The sequence below is a fragment of the Acipenser ruthenus genome, chromosome 31, assembly GCF_902713425.1.
Source record: "Acipenser ruthenus chromosome 31, fAciRut3.2 maternal haplotype, whole genome shotgun sequence".
Classification (NCBI taxonomy): domain Eukaryota; kingdom Metazoa; phylum Chordata; class Actinopteri; order Acipenseriformes; family Acipenseridae; genus Acipenser; species Acipenser ruthenus.
The window spans coordinates 744,008-769,129 of record NC_081219.1 but is presented as its reverse complement, the minus strand read 5'-3'; the positions used below and the strand labels follow the sequence as shown (position 1 = coordinate 769,129).

The window sequence follows — 25,122 nt, the reverse complement described above, 5'->3', positions numbered from 1 at the left end:
ATAATGGTTATAGTTTATTCACACCCTTACCATTAATACTTAAGTTGAAAGCAGCAATAGTTTTGCATACAATTACATATTATCCAACATTACTAACAAAAAAAAGCACACTTGGATTACACATAATACATTTTGAGAGCTATATAACAAAGTATTTGCAGTTATTTGCCAAAGCTATTGTCCCATGCTTCCAATACTACTTATTTGACCGGTGAATGCCGACTCTTCCATGTTCAATGATACAGTTTGTTACCCTGTCCTTTTTTCGGTTTCAAATTCTGTTTCTGCGCTTTTATGATTGTCCCTTATTTATTTATTTTTTTTGGATGGCTTTTGTAGCAATTTGAGTATGATCTTTCTCTTAAACTGTATTTGTTACAGGTGCAAAGCTTAGGAAAATAAAAGCAAAATAAAATAATGAAAACAAAATAAAAATATATGTATATGTTTATATATGTGTATATATATATATATATATATATATATATATATATATATATATATATATAATAAAATAAAAACTTTTAAAAATAAATGACCTGTCTGACCATAGCAGCTTTTTGTTTGTTTTTTTAAAAGTAGACTTTGTTTTGTGTAAAATGACTGTACAGGAGCCAAGTGCAGTTACTGAGCTCAATAAAAATACTGATTAAATACAAGTACAAACCAAAAACACTTTTAAAAACACTCAAAACATTTCATATGTCTCATTCCTTACTCTTGTGGACCTAATACTATGCACAAAACTGACATTACAACATCTATGGAACACTAGATTTTCGGCCTATTACCTAAACTGTGTGGTATCTTTTTTTTCAATCCTCATCGGTCCATGCAGTGCCTGCACAACCTTGTCCTCAATGATAACGCGTCGCAGCATGAAGTATTCTTAAAACACAGGTAAAAACCTTTAAGAACCGACAGTTAAAACCAGGTAAAGGAAAGAGAGTCAGAGAGAGAAGGGAGGTAGCCAGACTTGCTTAGAACAGGCCCTTTGAAACGCCTGTATGCCGTGAAGCCCATAAAGTATCTTGCTAACCAGCCATACAAGCTTGTTACCAATGCTTTGTTTATGCAGTCGATTACAGTGTGGGGCACAGAGCTTTATCCAAATGCAGTGGGTGTGGTGGCTCTTCCTGCTTAGCCCAAAGATCTGAATCAACTGAACTCTGAAAGTATTCAAACGAGAGTCTAATATGACATGAGGAGGAACGTGAAGTGGTTGGGTTTAAAAGGGGGGGGGGGGGGGGGGGGGGCTGCGAGGGAGTGTCTCAAAACAGCCCCCAATTCAAATGTAACTAAATGCAGCTCAGGAATTCATAGGAAAACAAGCAATGATCTTACTTGTCTACACAAAGAACACCATCCCAGTGAACAAGACACTTCACATGAGCCTCAGCACCAAAAGACCTGGGGAGAGGTCCAGGCCCCGATACTGCATCAGCCCGTGAAAGGGCTTGTGTGCCTCAATCAAGTTCAAGGCTCTGTGAGACTATCTGAATGCAACAGGACCTGTTTTAAAGCTAATGGCCTCTCTGGCTTCCATGCTTCAGCTTTGGTGTGGATGCCCAACTGAAGTGAACTTGCACTATCCACTACAGAAAGAAAGACAATGATCCAGATTAATAATGAGGTGCAAAAGTGTTTGCACAATAATTAACACAGTATTGAATTGATGCAAAAACTAACCGTGTTAGGCTTTGTTCCAAGTAAAAAAAAAAAAAAAAAAAGGAACAAAAAGAAAAAGTAGCATTGAATAAAAGAAGAAGTTAGTCAACACTGTAGTACAGCAGCCATTGCTCAACTGGAAACTCCTTTGAGGCTGGACTTGGATACTGCTGGGCCAAGAGAGAAGAGTCCTGTACTTTGCAATTGAAACCCTTTCGCAGCATAGAAGCTCTTCAGAGATCCCCATCGACTGAATGTAAACTAGCCTAGTGTGTGATTATGACATGTGGACAACTGAATACAGACTGCCCACAAAGATATTCCTCTACTGTTATCTCCACTGAGTATGCTGTTGTATATTTGTTATTATTACATTCTTGAGGTCGCTATAAAGATGTAGAGAAAACTACAGTTTTAACACTAGAAAATAATGGCTGAGATGAGAAACAGCTTGACAAAGGTGGGGGGCAGGCCAGCACTACTGCTGTCAGTGCAGGTATAGTACTGAGCTGAGATTACTAACTACATTCAGCCAGGGCTGAATGTAGTCAGTAACCAAACTAATGAACATTTGTAAGAAATGGTTACTGTGAGTGTGATTGCTACCTATAGCTAGAACACTAGAAATGCATCTGTCTTAAAGGACGGAAGAAATCATTGTACACCTGCCTTTATTCTTCAGAACACTTCTCGTTTGGAAGCTGCCTGCTCACAGTTCACTCAGGGACAAAGCTCAGTGAGGAGGTGCCTCATCAGTTCTCCATAGCAATTCACAGTGTTTTCTAAGAGATGCTTCCTACTTTATCATTCAACCACAGTGCTGCTGCTTGTTTGTTTCAGAGAGTCTATACTGCATTATAAAACCAGTTAATCTTAAAAGCAAAGTTTTTCTTTTCATCCATATCCACAATAAAATAAACTTTGTCCAGTAGACAGATGTTTGGATGTCTTTCTCAATGCCATACAAAAAAAAAAAAAAAATTAATTAAATAAAAAATAAAAACAATGGAAACACTAAATACACACACCACCTTGTCGAAACATTTGTCTATTGGACTGTTTTTTTTTTTTTTTTTTAAATAAACTCCTGCTCAATTCCCACTCATCAGTCTGAGTCCCTGCCTAGACTGTACTGTATGGGTATAAAGTGGAGCTCAGAACAAGTTCTTGGGGCTGTTGGTGTATGGTTTAGCCGATACTCAAGAAAAAAACCAGCTTAGGTAAAAGCAAGATTAGAGGTAAGCTTGAATGCAGATTGTTCAAAGTCTGGGATTGTTGTCATCCTTTCCTACAATGGTTTGGAGAAAGTTGTGTGGTAAATAGCAGCAAGAGTAGCAGCAGCAGCCACGCGTATACAGCTGGCTCTCTTTCGGAATCCCTTTGTCTTATTGTTTTGCATTCGATCTGTTTTTCAGTCTCTGAACAATCCTCACACTTTTTTTCCCTCCTCAGCTCATCCAGACCAAAATTGGTGGTCAGTTCTTCAGTGGTAAGCCAGTGGGGAGAGAGGGAGGGGTTTGTGGGTTCAGTGATTGGTCAAGTTTGACCCCAGAGCCCCAATCTCTGACCTCTGACATTTCTCTCAAGTCAGGAGCCTCCTTTTCAAATGGGCCTAGGTCAAGCCAAAATTGATTGCTACTGATAAGCTACACTAGTGTCTGTTTTGCTAAGGTTGTCTAGGATCCTGGAGAACAGGTTGTACTGTAAATTGAAGGGATTTTTAGTGGCATAGCTCATTTGATGCTACTTCTGAACTAACAGCAGCTTATCGGGTTGATATCCCACTACCTGCTCAGCATGGCTTTCTCAGAACACCACTGAATTCCCTCCCTCGTCTAATGAAACAGTGTGGTCGAGAAATGAACAATATCATTTCACCTTTCTAACACTGGCTGAGAATAGCTTGTATCCAGAGGCTGAGGAACCTGACTCCAATTAGGTCTGCCTGTGAGCTGTTTATTCACCCTCCAGTACTTTTTTGCCATCATTTTAAAATCTGCATCCCGAGGAGAACAGTTTTTGACTTGAGTTGGATATGCATTTGTTGTTGTTGTTGATGATGTTGTCTTGTGTTTTGTCGTCCTTTAAAAGTTGTTTAAGGTTATAGCACAGCCAGCAATGGCTACTAAAGCAGGCACAACACTATATGCAACAACATGCTATCCAGGCTTTGCTTCATTCATTCTTTGAAGTCATTTGTTATGTTATTACCCACTTTAGTCTTTTTTTTTTCCTGGTGAAAAAAAGAAAGGCAGACCAGTCGACATCTGACAGTGTGATTGGTTATGAGTGGAGTGGGCCTCCTGTAAGCAGCATGTAAAACGAATGTATGGCTCTCCCAGTCTGCCGTGACCCCCAGGCTTGCCTCAGCCCAGGAAACGCTGCTGCCCTGCCATGCTGTTCTCCTGGGCAGCAGGGTCTCTGCACGAGCAGTCTGTTTGAAGATCACAGGTCATAGGGAAGGGAATAACCTGCAAGAGAAAAAAAACAACACAATAGCAGTGACACTTTAAACTAATCTGCCATCAACAGTAAATATTCAAAACACATGCCCACAGCACCACTCACAAACATCATTACAATCCACTGCATCTCTACATCTCACACAAACAACTGCTTTATTTCCTTTTATGGAGCAGCATGTTTTCCAGAGTACACTTGCTAAATGCAGGTTGCTCATGTTTTCCTGAGTACACTTGCTAAATGCAGGTTGCTCATGTTGGAGCCACACAGAAAGCTGCTCCTTGTCTTTGTGTGGTTATAAAAAAATAAACACCAGGAAGAAGGTTTGGGGGGGTTGAGTTGTATATTTTTGCTGTAAACTTTGCAAGTTGAGCCGTCTAATATGAGTCAGCTCAGTTACAGCAGTGTAAAGGGGTGTCTAATATGAGCCGGCTCAGTAACAGCACTTTAAAGGGGTGTCTAATATGAGCCAGCTCAGTTACAGCAGTGTAAAGGGGTGTCCAATAAGCTGTCACTTTGTATTAAAACCCCTGACTTCCACCTCACATAAACTGGAGCGAAGTCCAGAAGAAAGCAAGCCTTCGCCACTTTCTGGAGAAGAGAAAGTCCTTCACACTGGAGCTGTGCTGCACATACTGAAGCGACAAGCTGAGATTTCCAGATGATAAGCAGGACCCATTCTAGTGGGCCTCAGACTGACTAGTAGGGTTCACCCTGAGATCATTCATGCCAGAAACTGCCAAAGTCAATTCTCTGATGTGTTAGTGTAAAAGATAACAGCTGTCTGAACCTGTTACTAGGCACCCGCAGAGCTGTCCTATACAAATCATTTCAAGTTCTTTGGTTCAGGGCTGAACCAGCTGTGGTTTGGTGCATTCCAGCTGTGTTTCATTTGATTGCAGTCAACAAGGACTTCAGTAATCAGCTATCTGTGTTTTGATGTAGAACATAAGGTCAAAACAGTGTCATAAACATGTCAAGCCTCTGCGGTCATTAAAGTGCATTACTATATTTGATATCAGAACGTTATATTGAAAAAAAATATATTCCTGTATTCTATATGTTCCTGTGTCATGATGCTCCCTGGTCACCAGCTTCATTTCAAAAGAAACCACCGCCATTATCATTCTCACTACAACAAGCGCAGTACAACGGAGAAGAAGTCAAAATAAAGGCTCGGACGTTCAACCAAACAATGAGGAGAACTCAAACAATACGGTTCAGACCAATAACAGAAGAATCTTGAAAAGAGAAATACAAGGAAAAAAACACTTCCGGATTATAATTAAACCTCCTTGCACTTGGAGTCTTCTTGTCTTTTCATTAATCACCGCATCACTCCTGCACCTGCACACTGCAAGCCACTGTGCCACACCCCTGCAGCTCATTCTGAGCATCAGTAGGACCGTGGTCTATTTTGTGTTAATTGTCTAGGCTACTAAGTAAGCCAAGTAAACAAATAATAATAATCATTTTCAAAAAATACTAAAACATTAAGTTTCAATTTAAAATAATCTTTTATTCGCATTGTACAGCAGCATGATTTATTGTGTTACCGGTTGCCTAGCTACAGGCTAACGTAAAAAGAAAGTGCGCTCGGTATTAAAATAGTTCAAATGAAGACGGAACCGAATGCATTGTACAGATGACGTTTACATTTAACAAAGACTATTTTGATTCTTGCACCCTCTGCTGCAGCAAACCACAACTCAACTCCCGCTATTTATTTGAACAATGTCGCACGGCTCTCGCAATGCTAGAGATCTCACTAAGAAGACGCAACAAATATTTAAATTATGATGTTGCGGCTTCTTCTTTAATATATTTTCTCTTTGTACAGACGACAAAATGTATACTTTGCGAACTGCGGTATGCTTGCAAATTGTGGTAAGTTTGCACTGCGAGTGGCCCAACTTAGTACATCTATCCCTCAGTGTCAAACCATTTTTCATTTGGTTTATTTTTGAAGTTTTGTTTCTTTCTGTTTGTTTTGAATTTGTCACTGTTGTTTCACATATATATAATTGATTTGAAATGTTTTGGTTAGAAAGCTGTTTAGCATACTTTCTATTTCTGCACTATATTGTTTTATTGTATTCCTCAGCACTGCTTTGGTTTCATTTATTGGCTGGTTTGAGGTTGCATAATGTGGTGAGAGGGTTCCCACTGAAATTGTTTTGGTCAGTTTTTTTTAGATACAGGACTGTTTCACAATGGTCTGATCGGAGGGGTCTGTTGCCGGACTATAATGCATTAAAGACTCTCGGTCCACTTCTGTGATGGCGTAGTCTACCACACTGTTGCCCAGGGCTGAGCTGTATGTGTATCTGCCTAGATAACCCCCCCTGATCCTGCCGTTAATAATGTACAGACCTAGGCCTTTACAAAGATGCAGTTCCTGTTTCCTGCTCTTATTCACTACATTGTCATAGCTGTTCCTCTGTGTCGTGATGGGTGTGTGGTACAAAGGGATCTGTCCAATCATGCGGCTGTCACCCCCTGTGCTGATGTAGTCTATCGCTCTGCCAGTCCTGGCGTTGATCTTCACATAGCAGCACAGTGCCCCTTGTCTGGAAGTGGGTGATCTCCGATTGAATGTTCTGAAAGCACCCCTCTCTGTGATAGGGGGGAGTCAATTGGTGGCATGTAAATATGTGATATGTGTCTGACTGGGATTGGAAGATTTGTTTTTCAATTTTGAGCCATAAATGTGTCTCCCTTGTTTAAAGGGGGAGACAGAGTCTCTCAGATCCCCTTTGTACCACATAATGATGCCCCCTAAGTCTCTGACCCATTTGGTTTGGGCATTCTTTAGGAAGGGCATGATGAACTCCCTGTAGCCTGCGAGACAGTTGGTACACACATCTGCATGGGTCCAGCTTTCGTGGAGTAGGATTATATCCAGATTGTTGGTGCTATTTACAAAAAATCTCAATCTCTCTCTCTCTCGAAGACAAGAGCAGAACAATACACACAAGAACACAACACTACACACAAGAGCACAACAATACACACAAGAGCACAACACTACACACAAGAGCACAACAATACACAAGAGCACAACTATACACAAGAGCATAACACACACAAGAGCACAACAATACACAAGAGCACAACTATACACAAGAGCATAACACACACAAGAGCACAACAATACAGACGAGAGGCCTCTTGTGCCTGATGTCCGTGCACTGGGCATAGTAAACTGCTCAGGCACCGAGATCCCTGTGCTTTACCACTGCCACTGGGGACTTATCCCAGCTGTAAACAAACTCATCATCTCTCTGAGGAGTGCTGGCTTTCACTCCTTTGGCAATCTCTTTTCTCCTTTTCCTCCTCTTTCTTCTTCATGTGAATTGTTTTGTTCAATGTGTTTGTTTGCCAGAAACAAGATGTTTGTCCTTTTATGAGGTGTGAGCCCAAGATGGAGGCGGGTGGTGGTGCTCAAGTGAAGTACCGTGCCAGCAGAGGACCTGTCACAGGACTGTGACATCACTAACAGAGTCTGGGTCAGCACTGATGTCACTAATAGTGTGTGTCTGGGGCACAGCACTGTGACATCACTAATAGTGTGTGTCTGGGTCACAGGACTGTGACATCACTAATAGTATGTGCCTGGGTCACAGGACTGTGACATCACTAATAATGTGTGTCTGGGTCACAGGACTGTGACATCACTAATAGTGTGTGTCTAGGTCACAGGACTGTAGTATCACTGATAGAGTGTGTGTCTGGGTCACAGGACTGTGACATCACTAATAATGTGTGTCTGGGTCACAGGACTGTGACATCACTAATAATGTGTGTCTGGGTCACAGGACTGTGACATCACTAATAGTATGTGCCTGGGTCACAGGACTGTGACATCACTAATAATGTGTGTCTGGGTCACAGGACTGTGACATCACTAATAATGTGTGTCTGGGTCACAGGACTGTGACATCACTAATAGTGTGTGTCTGGGTCACAGGACTGTAGTATCACTGATAGAGTGTGTGTCTGGGTCACAGGACTGTGACATCACTAATAATGTGTGTCTGGGTCACAGGACTGTGACATCACTAATAATGTGTGTCTGGGTCACAGGACTGTGACATCACTAATAATGTGTGTCTGGGTCACAGGACTGTGACATCACTAATAATGTGTGTCTGGGTCACAGGACTGAGACATCACTAATAATGTGTGTCTGGGTCACAGGACTGTGACATCACTAACAGTGTGTGTCGGGTCACTTTTTATATAAACACAGAAACTAGGCTCATTCTCCACAGCTGCCCCCCTGCTTGTTCAAATCTCACAGTAGAAGGCTGTCAGGGACTTGGGGAATTAGGCATGCTGGTGAAGAACAGTACCTGACAACACACTTCAAAAGAACGGGGTCAGAGAGGTACAGCTGACCTACTATACTCAACATTAGATATGGTTTAGATGCATTCATAACTGCAGACGTATCAAGACATTGATTGTGTCATAATTAAGTTGGCATTGAATTTTTTATTTTGTGTGAATTATCACAAAGTGTGTGCTTTACAACTAAGTTCTATTAATAGTTGTATTACTAAGGTAAAAAGTTAAAGTCAAGTGGACAGATGCTTTAGCTAGTTTTATTAGAATTGTATGTCTAATAATTGAGTGTCTAAACGTACTGATAGATTATAACAGAGTGCAAAAGGGACCTGCCTGCAGAAGGAGACGTCTCTAATGGTTAGGGCAGGCATAAGCATTGACGGTCACACTAACTTCCATTTGGTCAACCATGGCAGTTTAAGATGTAGAGATGAGATCCTTCATCACATACTGAATGTGATGCCTTTTGCTGGTGACTGAAGATGTGGGGATTGAGTATGTAGACTGACCATCACCCTGAAGCATGGAAAGTGCATTCCAGGACACAGGAGCTTCCTACAGTGCTAGAGCTGCACATGGTTTATTCACTAAAGAGGACAGTATGGTGGCACTACATCTTTAGAGTGGCTCATTCTTCATTTAGAATATAAGGATTCATTCAGTTCATGTATTTATTTATTTATTTCACTTATATTACCTCATTGTGCACCAGATGGTGCCTATCATATTGTTTTGAGTGAAATTGTTCTCAGAAGACACAAATTAGCTCTGGATTACAAGACAGCTGTCACAAGGGACGAGGCATCTTTTCCAGAACGATGAGCGCCATGGTAACGACACAAGAAAAAAATGAAAAATCTAAAATCAGGAACTCTCCTGAACTGGCATTTGGTATGCTCCTGGGAAACCAGGAAGTGGAACGGAAAAGAAAAACAATATCTGTGAAAACAGTTCCAGGAGCACAGCAACAAACCTGCGCGCTGCTCAGCTCCTGAGAGCTCAGGGTTATCAAATGCTAAAATGCATCTAGCAAAATAATGATAAATAAAGCTTCTCTGAAAGCCAAGGTCTCTCAATGAAATCAGCCATGTAACCTGAACTGGTCTAGAAGACATCCTTTATCCAGTGACCCTGTTTAGAACATCCCAGTCTGACCAATAGCTCCTTAGAAACACCCTTGTTGTTTTCATTGTGTTGCTCCTTTAGCCCATCAAAGTGCTTGAAAACCAGGTTCTGCAAAAGACCAGTGTTGCAGATATGCATGTATATAAATGGCACTCAGGCTGTTTATTCTCAAAGCCCATTGTGCGCACTGAATACATCTTTTCTCTGTTTAAGGGATGAAGCCCAGCATGACACCACATTACCACTCTCCAATGTGAGATGTTATTGTTTAAGCCTTTGCTGAATGTATTTTAAGACAGACAGCTTTGTCATGCATAAAGATATACATATAAATGCAGCAATCTGGCTGTAGGGGTGCAGCCTGGGTGGTGACTCTTGGTTTATTGTATTCAGAGCTTGCATGAAATGTTTGTCTCTCAATGCTGAATTTGAATTGAAAAGGAGTCTGATATGCTTTCTAAAGTGATGGGGCAGTACACAAAGTGCCAATGTCTAAAAACTCGATTTTCTCCAAACCCATGACATGCAATTGAGTTTCTTACCAATCACAACTAAATTTGACACAACTGAACACAACTTGTAGTCTGTTTTTGAGAGAGGCCCAGGGCTGGGTGGTGTCAGGTCAAGTATTCTAATGTTCTCTCTTGCAGAGCTATGAGGGGTTGCTCTTTCAGTTCCAGTCAGCACTGTGCCTGATAGCAGCCAGTTCAACTGTTCCTCAACTTTCATGGGCAAAACATTGACGGAAAAAAAGGAGACCAAATACCGTCATTATCCATTATCCTTTGCAGGGAGTTTAAGTTCCTACTGGAAGGATAGACTATGTACCTGCTATTTGCCTTTCAAAAGAAACACTACACAATTATCTTGTAACAATTGTTATATGCAGTGCAATACCATTTTATTATTGTATTAACCATTTCAGTGGCTTAACTGTCATTCAGTGTATATGTTCATGGAAATAAACATTACTGGTCATATTTAGGCATATCGTGAAATGTTTAAAGGGAAGTTGCTTTACCTAAACAAATATGCTTTCTAAATAAGAAAAGACAGGATTGAACGATCTGGATAGAATCAGGGTATTAAAGACAAGCCAAAGAAAAGCCTTTCCATCTCGTTCGCCAAGCCTTTTATTTAATTGTCCAACACTCTCAGCAGGTTTTTAAACAACTGTGTTTTTTTATTGATTTATTTTGCACATACAAAGGTCAGGAACAGGTCATAAACTCCATGCTGATGAACTACATCAGAGTAAAAAAATAAAAAGATGAACTTATTGCGACATTCTCAAAACCATGTGCTTTGTAGGTATTAATTAGGATATACTAGAGCTCCTTACAGTGTTATTGGTTAGCTGAGAGTAACAGAAAAGCAAACAGCTTTCCATACACGTCAGCATGCAGTAAAATGCAGCACGCTCGCACATGTACTGTAATACCTGGAAATGCATTCAGTGTGTGAGCAAGTTGCACTTGTGTGCAACTATTAGCTTATTACATTTTCTCTTAGATATTCTGATTGTTTTCCACACAAATGCTCCTGGTGGGATTACAACCCCTTTATGAGAATGTGTTTTTGGTTGAGCACTAGCAGGTCCCAACTCTAAGGAAATACCCTGAATTAAACAGAATCACAGAGACTGCAGTGAACTGGAAGGCGGCTCTTAAATGATACAGCCAGTTCCTAAAGATAAGGGCTGCCTTTACGGGGGGAGGGGGGGGGGGGGGGGGGTCTTCCTAGTTACCTACAACTGCCTTTGTGGGTCAAAACCATTAACAACATAATGACCTCTGTAGTTTGGTGACAGATCTAGGTCAATGGTGCAAGAGAAAAAGACGGCTAAGAAATAGAGACATTACATAGCAAAGGTGCCTGCATACCAGGGTCTGTAATCTGATGAGTTGCTATTATTACAGGGGCTACTTGAGTACTCTATATAAAAAGATGTTAAATACATTTAAAACACAACCACAAAAAACAAGGTGCACTACAGAATGAGGTATGAGTCTATTGTTTTTTTTTTTTAGCTTGTTAACCTACTGCCTCACTAAAACTGCAGGAGTTCTTCTGACTGGAGTCGATTTCCAAGACAGACCATCATTATAATAAGGGCTCTTACTGAAGGAGGTTTGTCCAGACGGCTCAGATAATGTGCTTTACAAGCATAGAGGCTGTACTGTAGACATACAAAACAAAGCAATGGGGGAGTGTCTGACTTCTGTGTGGAATATCATTTGGATTTCACACAAATGATCGGGTAGTTCAATGAAGCTGCTACAGGCCTGTGGGATGTTTGAACAGTTTGAATCACTTATACCAGCCATAGTAATTCTGGAGGGATAAGTGTAAATGAACAAGACATATTTCAATGACCAGAAACACACACACCATTTCCAAAAAAAAGCTTCTATTAAAATTATGCAGATGAGGTAAATGGCCAGACTTCCCTGAGAGCCCCTTGGCATGTCTGCCCCAATACACTGGACTGGACTTGCAATTCCCTCGCCAGAATTGCACGTGCATCACAAAATGTGGATACAACGACTGATTAAAACTTTAAATCACAATTGGATACGCGGGTCTCCTTCTAGAAGTAAAAATATAAGTGTGACACAGACTGCCTCCTTCTTATATCCCCAGATTCTGATAATATATTAACCTTGTTTAAGCAGATTGTGTAAGCAGATAGGAGAAAAAAAGTGGCACCACGCACAGTGGAACCTTTGCTCTGACTCTAATAAATGGCTACACATTTCTGTGTCAGCTTCCAGACATGCAGATCTCGCCTGGGTCTGTGTCAGCTTCCAGACATGCAGATCTCGTCTGGGTCTGTGTCAGCTTCCAGACATGCAGATCTCGTCTGGGTCTGTGTCAGCTTCCAGACATGCAGATCTCGTCTGGGTCTGTGTCAGCTTCCAGCTTCCAGCTAGTCACAAAATTCCAAAGATATGGTGACATGCTCATGTTGTGGCACTCCTGAAGCCAGGGAAAGATCCATCTGATCCAAAGAGGTTCAGACCATCTTGCTGCCATGTCACATGTACAAACTGTGTGAACGACTGTACTGAACCGGCTTGCTCCACACGTGGATAAACACCTAATCTCCAAACAAGGCAGTTTCCGTCCTGGAAAATCAACAACAATCCATTTGCTCAACCTAACCCAACACATTGAAGACAGATTCAAAAGAGGTCAAATCACCGGGGCTGTGTTCGTCGACCTAACAGCCACCTACAGTACTGTCAACCACTGTCCACTCCTCTACAAGACCCTGGAAATGACAAAAGATCTACACCTTACAGAGCTGATACAAGCTCTTCTCGAAAATAGACATTTCATTGTCGAGTTGGACAGGAAGCGAAGAAGATGGCGGTGACAGCAAAACGGCCTCCCTCAAAGAAGCATACTTGCACCACTGCTATATAACATCTACACGGATGGCCAGCCAACCGACTCAATAACAAAACATTTCATTTATGCAGACGATCTGCAGAACAGCCCAAAACACTGACTTTGATTACGCTGAAACAACTGTAACTGAGGCGCTAACCAGACTAACTTCATACAACGATAAAAAACAATAAAACAAATTACTCACCAGAGTCGGACGCTCGAAGGAAGCAATGAGGAAGTGGGGTTATACCACCTGCGATTGCAGCACTGAGCCTCAGACTATGCAACATCTGCTGCAGTGTCTGCTGCTGGAAGGCACATGCACAATCCCCCAGTTAATTCAGCAAAATTCAACACAAGGAACAAGACTGAATGGCAGGGGAATTCAGCTCAGGATTGAAGTGCACTCCATTATAGAACCATCTTATGATGCCTACAGGCATTAGCACTACATTCACATGAAGCAAAGTTTAAAAAAAAAAAAAAAATCAAACAAACAAACCCGACATTGATATCTGTGGATGCTGGAGTCCCAGCCTAATCAGTCAATCCAAGCCAGTGCCTCAGAGTGACTCTGCTGCATATTCATTTGTTTTGTTTTTTTGTCATTCATTGTTGGCATGATGTCCCCCTCTTCGCAGAGGGTGCTAATGTGTCTGCATGTGCACTCCAAACAACATGTTGGAAGCACATGTTAACATGCTTCAGGGGAATGATAAAAATACATGATGAAAACAGTGTGAGCAAAGGCAATACCGTGCGGCCTCTCTCCCACACCTCACCACAAAGACTGCAGTTGTGCAATCCGCTGGTATGTAGGCCCCTTGAACATGTTTCAGGGATCTGGGTGATTGTACTGGGCAGAGAGAGGTAAGGAAGCTGTTTTAATTACTCTGACTGACAGTCTTGAATGAAGCAGATAAAGGTACAGGCTTGCAGAGCTGGGGGCTCGGGGCTTGAGCATATCCATCTCTGGGCTAAAGAAAGAGACACTTAACTTAAGTTCTGAAAAAATGTGCATGTAGTGATGATGCACAGATACTTGAGATTTTCTCATATCACTAATACATGGACGAAAGCCCACAAAAACACTTAATATCATCCTATCATATCAAATGATAGTTTCAATTAAAATATTAATATATCTTACATTTTTGACATGCAGAATAGATCTATTGCATAGAATTTCCACACAAATATAATATTACAGATGGTTCCCAGTCTAGAAAAGCTTACTTCAATGGTTTCATCCAATAAACACTCATCTGACCCCTAGCTTGGCAGAATACTCTGAATATGGAAACAGCAACTTACAGTTTAAGTGCAGCTCATTTTCATTATGGAGTAATTCAATCATTAATGTTGAATCTCTCACTACTTCATTAAAACCAGATTCATTCAAATCTTAAGTTAAACATGGATATGATGTCTTGTACAAGAAGGCTGTGTTTTGAAATCTATCATTCGATATTTCAGCTCTGGAACCCGAGTTACAGCAGGGGCACACTTTGCTCTGAGAGCTAACCTCACAAGCCATTAGACCTAACTCTTACAACGGTCAAATCCCAGGCTATAATGCCACAAGACCCAAACAGCCCAACAATAAGAAACACAAATGCCAGATAAGTCTCACTAAGTTGCTGTTTACATTTTTTTTTTATTTAAATTAGCACAGTCATAGTACCAAGCCATAAAATCCAAGTTCTAGGAGGACTGGAGATTCTCAAAACTAACAAATCCCCTGGCCTGGATGGCATATACCCAAGAGTACTTAAAGAAACAAGGGAGATAAATTGGCAAGCAGCTGGCAAAGATTTTCACACATCAATCAAGACAGGGGGTGTCCCAGCTTACTGGCGCATTGCAAATGTAATACCCATATTTAAAAAGGGAGATAAGGTGGAACCAGGAAACTCCAGACCCATCAGTCTCCTCCATAACATGTGAAATCATGGAATCAATCTTAAGGAATATCTATACAGCAACATCATAGGTGACAGCCAACATGCATTCAGAAAGGGAGCTCCTGCCCAACAAAGCCCTTAAACTTCTTCAAAGAAGTCGCTGCAGCAAGGGGCATAAAAAGTACTTCTGACATCATATCTGGACTTCCAAAAAGTAGCACATGCAAGTGGATACCAAACTGGTTAAAACACAGGAAGCAGAGAATACTTGTAAGAGAGGAAACCTCTAACTGGGGCAGTGCACTCGGTGGGGTGCTGCAGGGCCCTCTCATGTTTTTTATCTACATCAATGACTTGGATGAAATTTGCACACGACCCCAAGATTGGGGGAGCGGCAGACACACTTACAGCCACCAAGGAAATTCAAAAACTGGGCAGAAACATGGCAAATTAAATTCAGGGTCAACAAATGTAAAGTGTTACACACCGGTCACAAAAATGTAAGATCTAAATACCAAACTTGCAACCACAGTGTGGGGAAGCAATCAAAAAAACTAACAGAATGCTTGGGTGGATAGCCAAAAGTGTAGAGTACAAATCCAAGGAGGTTATGTCCTGCACTGGTAAGAATACTGTGTCCAGTTCTGCCCCCAACATTGTGGTCCTGAAGAGAGTCCAAAGGAGAGCAACCAGACTAAGCCCAGGACTTAAAGGACTGAGCTACAAAGAAAGGATGAAAAGAACAAAACTTTCTCCAAGCGATCCTAGTGCTGTGGTGACACACTTGCTCTGCTGGACCTTATCTGGGGTCAACTAGGGACCACCACTTGAAGCACAGGCAGTGAACTTGGGTAAATGACATTCAAATTATAAGGGACTTTTGAGACTGTTGCGATGGTAATGGTGGGTAAGAAAATTACTGTGAAAAAAAAGCTAATTATCAGGCCTGAAAGAAGGCCTCTGTGACCAGGTCTGGTTGAATGGGCGGGTCCGGAGTACGAGAGACCCTGTGTTGATTCAGACCCAAGTCAGCCTCTCCACTCTTGGGAAATACCTTTGCCTGGCACTGCAATTCCAAAGCAGCCTCCAAACTCAACGGAAGCAGAGGAGCCAGGCTCTCTCAATGACATCACAAGTGTATTCCAGTCATGTTTTGAGGTCTCCACAAACCCACACACTGCCTTCAGGAATGAACCTTTTTTGTGCAGCAGTAGCAAGTATATCCTGGGAGGAGGGTGTGGAAAAATTCTAATCCCACACAAGGCAAGCAAAGGGCCTAGACGCAAAGATGCCCGCAATTTACACCAGCTATGTGTTTACTGGCTCCTAGTGAGACGAGGCATCACTGCATAAACATTTGACTTTCCTGTGTTTTCTTTCTCCACTCCCTAACCTTTAGAAAGCTATTTATTTTGATCCGTGTGACGCAGGAATACAACCAGCAGGCAGTTTTAAAAAAAAAAAAAACTTTTCAAATGAGCTTCCACTGAAGGTATCCCTGATTATCAGTAAATGCTCAGCTAAATCTAAGGCTGTTCTCCACTCTCAGTCTGCCTAAACATCAGCTTAGTTTGCAAATGCACTGCTTTCCAATGTTTTGGGACCAGTGGTAGTCCAGCGCCATCATGGCAAATTGGAGTTTGGTTGTAAAGAAATAGCAGAACAGGGTTTCGTGAGGGTCTTCCCCTTGTAGTGAGATTGATGAATATCCCTTTGGACAGAGAGAAATGCTTTCCCCCAGGACTGGAAACAGTACCAGCAGGAGGATGGAGGGCTGGGGTTATATTAAAAAGTAATTAGTGTAAATCATCACAAGACAGTACTTGGAAGATGTACTGCAAGACCACCCAGCTCTGAAATAAATCACTGTCACCCAACCTGCCATTCTTACAAATAATTACAATCACTGTGTATTTGTTTTTAGAGCTCATTTGTAACTTCACGCCTTCCCCTTCTATTTATTTATTTCTTATTCTTCTTTTGTGGCTTTTTGTCTCTTATTTTTTTAAAAACCTGTGTGGTCCTGAAAATAATTCTCTCGTTTGATTAACCTATCCTGGTCTGTTTTTGCCTTGTTTGTGATGTTATTCTTTGATCACAAAGCATTACTAAATTGTGCCAGACAGTATATGCTAACACTGCCACAATACTCTCTCACTGAGGGTAGAATCCTGTCTATAATTCAGACATGGCATGTGTCTGTGTTCGAATCAAGACTGGAGTGCTACAGGTCTTGGCACAGACACAACCCAGTTGCACTCTGTGAGTAGTACCTTAAAGCATCATCTTCTTCGAAATGGTACTCCTTGAGGTCTATTGATTCAATACTTAGTGAGTTGAAGTACACTACGGTATTTAAAAGTGTTTCTCTAAAATTAATTAAACTGAGAAGTATGAAGGAGTAGGAAGTCACTTTGGTGCAACATTGTGCTGGATATACAAAATACCTCTAAATGAATATGAAAAGGGCAGCTTGAAGCAATTTAGTATTTCTGTATCGGAAATATAAATGGAATGTCACGTAGTTTCAAAGTTAGAGAAGATGAAGATGTAATATGGTTTCTTTGTAGAATGATGAACTCCACACAGCGTGAACTGGTCTCCATGTTGCTTGGTCAGGAGAAAACAAATTGATCTCTTACCCAGAGATCATTGATGTAATCCTTTTTGGTGCCAAAGCCCATGTCACTTCCTCCATAAAAGCCCACATCATAACCAACCACTGACCAAATTTCGAAAATAAAAACAGCAAAGAAAAGAGGGGAAAGGATGTGTCACTTGTGGGGTACCCACTGTGCCGAATATATCCGGGATGCTATTGGTAAGTCCAGCAAGTAGGATGTCTGGACTGTGATGTCCTTTGTCTAATGGATTGAAGTATGTCCTTGTTTTAACTGGGCAAAGGGTTTTCAGTGTACGGTGTGACGCCATCACATAATGATAGCCACTGAGAATATAGTATTATGGAAAGGCTAAATGCATTGATAAGTCTATAGCCCAGAGCCAATTCTATGTTTCATTTTCATGCCTGTTGATTGTGGTGTAGTTGTATTAATGTGCTGTAATATCTGACCTCAGCCACCAGGAGGTGAAGAGCATTTCAGAGATAACAACCTATATAAACCCTGCAGTTTTGCTGCAGGAAAAGGAAAAAGAGAGAGCTGGAAAGAGAGTTGCACCATGGTCCCTTGAGGAGAAGGATTGTGTAGCTGTGTAGTACGTACTGTTCCTGCAAATAACTCAGCCATTGAATAACTTTTTTGCTATGTACTTTTTTTATGGATTATTTTTACAATTGTGCGTTTCTGTGTCTGGTTGGATTCTTCTATCTTTTTGTGATTTCACTGGATGCCTTTCTACAGTGGATACAGAGTCTCTCCTAGTCTCTGTTTGTGGATCTATTGTTCAGGGACTGGGTAAGATCGGCCCATGACCGAAAATCTTACTTTAATATCTTTATGTACTGTTCATGGGACTCAGATATTGCGTGTTTTGTGCTGATATAGACATTGATTCTATCGAACGCTGCTTGACTCAAATCAAATGTTTCGATTTTGTATCGGTGTGTTTGTGATTGTATGGTGTGTGTAGCAGTGGTGGGGGGGGGGGGTCGCAACAAATAAATTGTCGGGTTCTTCAAAAATTCTGAACTTGTTGGTCTGGCCCCTATCTAGAAGAGGCTAGACCGCTGATGTGACCATCCTCTCCTATGTGAAATACACTTGAAGATACACTCTTCCTGCAAGTGTATAGAATTGGGTTCACAGAAATGTTGAGAGTATATTGTAAAGAGTGGTGATATTGTCCTGTAGACCAATAACCACTTACTGTGCTCCAGGGTTTACCATATTTTTTTTTGAGAGAGAGAACTTGCCCTCAAAAGAAGTCTAATGAAGAATGTCTATGCCTTGTGAATGTTACTTCATCTATACTTAGTGAATACTTCAGCTATAGAGATCCCCAAGAAGAAAAAAACATCGAGCTGCTATTAGCAGGTTCCGATGGAGAACAGAGGTATTACTACAGTCTACAGCTCTATTGGAAACTGTCTCTTGGGAGGACTGCCTTGATGATGGTGGTGGTGGAGGTGTCATCCTGAATTTTCCTCAAACAAATGTAACGTTCACACCCAAACAGATATGGAAAGGACCCCTTCTCAAAGAATGAGAGGATGAATTGAATCTTTGTAAAACTCTCTAGTGTAATCAGTTCTCAGTGTCCGTCGCTGTGTTAAACTTCTCAATGTTAGTGGCTATTTATCCTGTTGGGTAGCCAGTCAATTTTAAGTTCCAGGACTGTAGGGAGTGAATGTATATTTTGCCAGAAAGTGGGGTAGAGGTAGGAATATCAGGAAGTAACTTGTCTATAAGCATCCCTGGCACAGCTGGAAGTGGCTTCCCTTTCCAAAGGGTACTAGAATCACTGATGCCTGCAAGGCAACTGCTTGTTAAGAATCCCCTGCTGGGGAATGAGCCTCTCACAGCTGCTGAGCAGGATAGATCGCCTGTCTCACCTCCTTCATATGGAACATGGGATCCTTCAGACCAGGGCCAAGAGGGGATCCCTTTGATAGGGGCAAATGACAGCGGTTTGATTTGTGTGTCTGCTGTGAATATGGATATCTTCATCTGATAACACCTCCTACTGTGAGGACACTCGTCAAAGGCAAAATACTTACACTCTGGTGTATGGCTAGTGTATACTAGTTGGTGTAGCCTCCCCCCAGCTTGTGTTGTGTGTTAGGTGACCTACCTTATATTTATTAACATACCTGTTGCACGTGGAGATGGTGCAATCCTTCTCCCGACAGGTGTCAATCCACCCTCAGGTGGTGTAGCCAGAAAGAACTTCAGTTCTGACTATTAACAAGTCAAACTTACCCCTTAAGATGTTAAGGAAAATGTCCTCATGTGTTTAGAGCTGGTTATTGAAGTTAAGAGAGGATGTCCTCTATAATTTGCATTGATTTTCTGGCACAGGAACCACACTCACCTATTTGGGTCTGGTACCCATTTAAGCATAAGTGTATGCAGGTGATTCCTCCATACAGCCCATTGGGTCTCCAGACCACCTCATAGAAGGGGAACCCTTTAGAGGTTTTCTTGTCCTCTGCATCAGTAGATGCTACAGGAATCGTCCCATCAGGACTCGGTATCTGACGTTGGGGAGAGGGTGAAACCCTCTCACAGCGTCAGCATCGGTACATACACAACTGTGTATTCCAGCGCGGGCTCATCAAGGCAGTGACGTCATCTGGACCGGCCGCTGCAGGCAGGGAGTACAGCTGGTCACCTGTTACTGTGTTTGTTGTGGTACCACCGTTGCCGAGTTACAGGCTACCATACCTGTGAACCTTAACCCACTGGAAGCGGCTGATCAGTGTACGCTGTGGGCTGACAAATGATTTTGTCATCTTGTCTTGTGCAGTTCTGATCCCAGCATCTTGGGTTTAAGGAGGATGACTGGCTTTGTCTGGTCGTAGCTGGAACAACACAGCCCTTGTCTTCTGTGCCGTCGATATCTAATACACTTAAACACAGATCCCTGCTACAACTGAGCAGGACACCACACTGTCCACTGGAGTGGAGGGGGGCAGCTACATTAAAGAAGCATGACTAATTGAACGCTAGAAGAAAATAAAGTATATTTATATATTTTTAAAAACACTTTCATAAAACAAACAATAAACGAAACGCAAACGCCTATACTTCCTCCGTACCCAAGCAAATGCAAGAGAAATTTGGACAATGGTTGTTTATGACGTGGGCTTTTATGAAGTGACGTGGGCTTTGGCGCCGAAAAGGATTACATCAATGATCTCTGGGTAAGAGATCAGTTTGTTTTCTCCTGACCAAGCAACATGGAGACCAGGAGTTCACTCTGTGTGGAGTTCATCAGACGAGGTAAGAAATATCATTCCTGGTCTTGGGTAATAATTCGAAGCCAATGGTGCTTTCTTCACATTAATTGATGTGTTATTTCAAGCAGCACCAGTGTCCCTGGAATTCCTTTGAGATGCTCTTCATAAATAGCTTCCACCAGCATCAGTAAACTCAGCTCGCTCCGCTGTTATTTGTGGAATCTATTTCTCAGTCTCTCCTTGGCTGCCCTGCAGGCAGACTGCTCCTTCTCTCACCCTGATGGCAGTGAGCGTCGCCGGGCAGTGCTGCTGTGGACTGGGGGCACATTCCCGGATGCCTGATGTTTATTGTGAAATGGAAACTTGTCTTACAATGCATCCCTACTGTGACTGGCTTTCTCTCAGCTCAGCTGACACGTGTGCAGACTCAGCAAGACAGAGTGATGCTTCTGCAGGGTCCCTGAGGTTTCACAGCTAAGCCCACTTCCCACAGCGCTCCCCACGTCAGTGTACTTCAACTATTTAGTTAATAATGATTAATGTGTCTGTACCATTTATATGAAAAAACAACAACATTTTGGCTAGAGACAGGAAACGCAGACTCTCCAAGATGAATGCCTAAAAGTAAATGTGGGAACTAATTGACATACAACATTTTTTTAAATAATCCAGGACAACATTTCTGTTTAGGTCAGTTTCTTGTGGTAATGCTAAAAGAAACTTGAAGTCTATGCTGTACAATATGTAGCTGGTCCACATTCAACCTTCACTGAAGACACTGAGAAAGACTTCCAGTGAACACCCCCCAAGTTTATTGTAGAATCACTACATTTTCTACAACTGAGTGTAGACTGTACACATCCCATCTGATGCTAATAAAAAAGGTACTGTCAAAGAACTATATGAACATAATTTGGAGCTTTTATATAACATCATACAATCAAAGAGACTACAAAATTATATTGCAAAAGTCTACCCAAAGCCATAATAGTAGTCTGGTATTTCATGTTACATTTCAAAATGTCAATTTTTATTATTTTCAAAGTGGTATGGAATTAAATATGCTATCGCAACATTATTCAGCAGGTTTCATTCGACTTTATGAAGCAACATGAGGTTAATTCTATAGGGTGATGTAAACTTTTGTCCATAGCTGTAGTTGTCTACAGTGGCGTCAGTGATGAAGCAGTTTTTGTGAGCTGTCGTGTAGCTGGAGAGTTAGAATCGAACTGGCTTACTGGGATGTGTATGCTCTAAACTGCAAAACAGTTGAAAGCTGGAGCTGAGCTAGTGTTAACAAACAACAACGACAACCGGCCCTCAATATTAATAGATACGGGAGTGAACGAAATCAAGGGGTTTGCCTGGATGGGAATAGCCCAGTTAACTAAGCACTCAGAGGGAAGGGGAAGGGCCAGGTCTGGGGGGTTAGATTTACTGGGAAGTGGGAATTACCAGAAAGATACAGCGGCCTTGTGTTTCACTACAAGGAGAGAGAGAATGCCGTGCCAAGGGCTGGGGCCGGGTCAGGGGTATCCTGGTGGAAGGAGCGCACAGAGCGTTCTTTGTGTTCTCGAACAACTGGCCTACTAATTCAAAGAGTTGCTCATGGGCCTTTCACAATATTAACACACAGAGACCATGGGCTCTATTAACAAAGCTAGACCTCATTAAAGAATGTGTTTATGAATAGGATCCAGTTCATACGAATAAGGTTTTTAAGGTCAGGATTCAAGTCATCACACTTCCATATGAACAACCTGTAAGGTGTGGCCACAACATCACTGAAGAACAGAAAGCTCACACATGACATAACTAGAAACACCTGGAAACACTGCCAACACACTAGGACATTCAACAAAAAGAACTTCCTCCTGGAAATCTAGTTTACCTCTGACCTGGCCCTAACCTCTACATTCTGTTCAGCAGTAGAGCAATGTGACCACTTTATAGAGAGACACCACCAGCCTTTCTCTAGGTGGATATCTCAATATTCCAATAGCCAGTTACAGAAAAGCAAACTCTGTTGCCTGTAATGTGTGGTAAAGTTTTATCAGGGCATACCAATTTTTGAACATGCGATGTTTACATTGAAAAGTGTTGTAAAAATAATGTTAACGATTCACCTTTTTTTCTGAAGTGGTCATTTATCGATAGTCCCTTACTCCTGACACCCCTTCCACTGCCAGCTTGGTACCCCCTCACCAGAAACCCTAGCAACAGCAGCACTGTGTATTTGTAAATAACAAGACCCACAGGTCAAAGCATTAACCGTTTGAAATGAGGATTGTCGTTTCATCTGATAACATCACAGAGTTTCAAGCAAGCCTTTTGTGAAATAGCGATTTCAATGAAAATCAGAGAGGTGTGTAACACAAGCACCTTTGTTTTCTGGAAACAGCTGAACAGTTAGATGTACATGATATTATGAAGAGCCCCCCCTGCTTGAACTTTCCACATGGGGAAATTGCTTGACATTTCCAGCTAGTTTCTTCAATGGTTCCCAGAGTTGCCTAATGTTACATCATCCTTAAGAATAAATCAGAAATGCAGCAATAAATCCAAAAAGTCTTCACGAGGAACACCTTTGTGACATCACAGAATAGTCTTACTATTCCTTCAAATGTTTATTTGCATACATTCCCAAATGCTGTTTTTATATTTGGTAATAGAAAGAACATGTCATGTACTTAGATAATACTGAGTTACCAGGGCATGCTGGTAGTTTCCCATGATTTGCTATTACTTCACCACACTTTGTATATCTCAGTATCTTTCTGAGTGAATGAGCTGCAATTTAACCCTAACAATATGAAGAGCAGGTAGCTTCATATTATATGTTCTCACCAAGTTCAGGAGCTGCTCTTCAGTTCTAGCTGCCTGCCACAGATATATGCAACATTAGCCTCAAATCATTCACTTTATAGAAGCACGAGCCAGCACCATCTAATGATACAACACTTTGGGTCACAGTTCCTTTTGTTTGTTTTAGCAGCCTCGAGTATCATGGATACCGATCTAGTCTATTGCAGTGGCACTTCAAATCTGAGTCAATATTACTGATGTATTATTCATACATTTTATGTTCATGCAATGAAACCTAATTTATTAGTAAATTACAGTTTCAATGGAAGCGCCAGACCAAAGTCCCAATGCTTTAGTGGACTCTGCTCAAGGAAAGGTTGCCAGTGATTTGTCTTACTATCTGTCAAAGCTGGAAGGTGTTATCAAACAAATGAATAATTAAAATCAACTGTTTTCCGCATATGTATACATCACAAAGTCTAGCTTTCAAATAGGACCTTGCTACCCCATAGAGAACATGCAGAGTACAAAAAAACACATACAAGACAATTGTATCTTCATGTGTGTAAAAGTAGGGTCCCTGTCATGTGAAACAACAGGAAAGTTCATGTTGGGGTTGGTAATTAATAATAATAAACTGTCAGCTTTTGTCAAGTTAACACCTACAAGCATTTCTCCCTGCCCTTTAAAACAACCCACAGCAAACCTTCCGACTCAAAGAAAGTGTGGGTGCTTCATATCAAGATGAAATGCCATGCTACAATGCATCTACCTCTTCATATCAAGATGAAATGCCATGCTAGAAGCTGGCTACCTCTTCATATCAAGATGAAATGCCATGCTAGAATGCAGCTACCTCTTCATATCAAGATGAAATGCCATGCTACAATGCAGCTACCTCTTCATATCAAGATGAAATGCCATGCTAGAATGCGTCTACCTCTTCACATCAAGATGAAATGCCATGCTACAATGCAGCTACCTCTTCATATCAAGATGAAATGCCATGCTAGAATGCATCTACCTCTTCACATCAAGATGAAATGCCATGCTACAATGCAGCTACCTCTTCATATCAAGATGAAATGCCATGCTAGAATGCATCTACCTCTTCACATCAAGATGAAATGTCATGCTAGAATGCGTCTACCTCTTCATATCAAGATGAAATGCCATGCTAGAATGCGTCTACCTCTTCATATCAAGATGAAATGCCATGCTAGAAGCTGGCTACCTCTTCACATCAAGATGAAATGCCATGCTACAATGCAGCTACCTCTTCATATCAAGATGAAATGCCATGCTAGAATGCGTCTACCTCTTCATATCAAGATGAAATGCCATGCTAGAATGCGTCTACCTCTCCATATCAAGATGAAATGCCATGCTAGAATGCGTCTACCTCTTCATATCAAGATGAAATGCCATGCTAGAAGCTTCACATCAAGATGAAATGCCATGCTACAATGCAGCTACCTCTTCATATCAAGATGAAATGCCATGCTACAATGCAGCTACCTCTTCACATCAAGATGAAATGTCATGCTACAA

General features: G+C 41.5%; 1 protein-coding gene across 1 annotated transcript in view; it reads right to left on the bottom strand.

Moving 5' to 3' along the window:
• Positions 1-1,256: 1,256 nt before the first annotated feature.
• The window catches only part of LOC117396810 (pappalysin-1-like), a 177,283-nt gene continuing 153,417 nt past the window's right edge, over positions 1,257-25,122 (bottom strand). Inside the window, exon 22 of the mRNA XM_059005357.1 lies at positions 1,257-4,139. Within this exon, the coding sequence (XP_058861340.1) occupies positions 4,035-4,139 (105 nt within the window). The 3' untranslated portion in view covers positions 1,257-4,034. The remainder of the gene's footprint in view (positions 4,140-25,122) is intronic.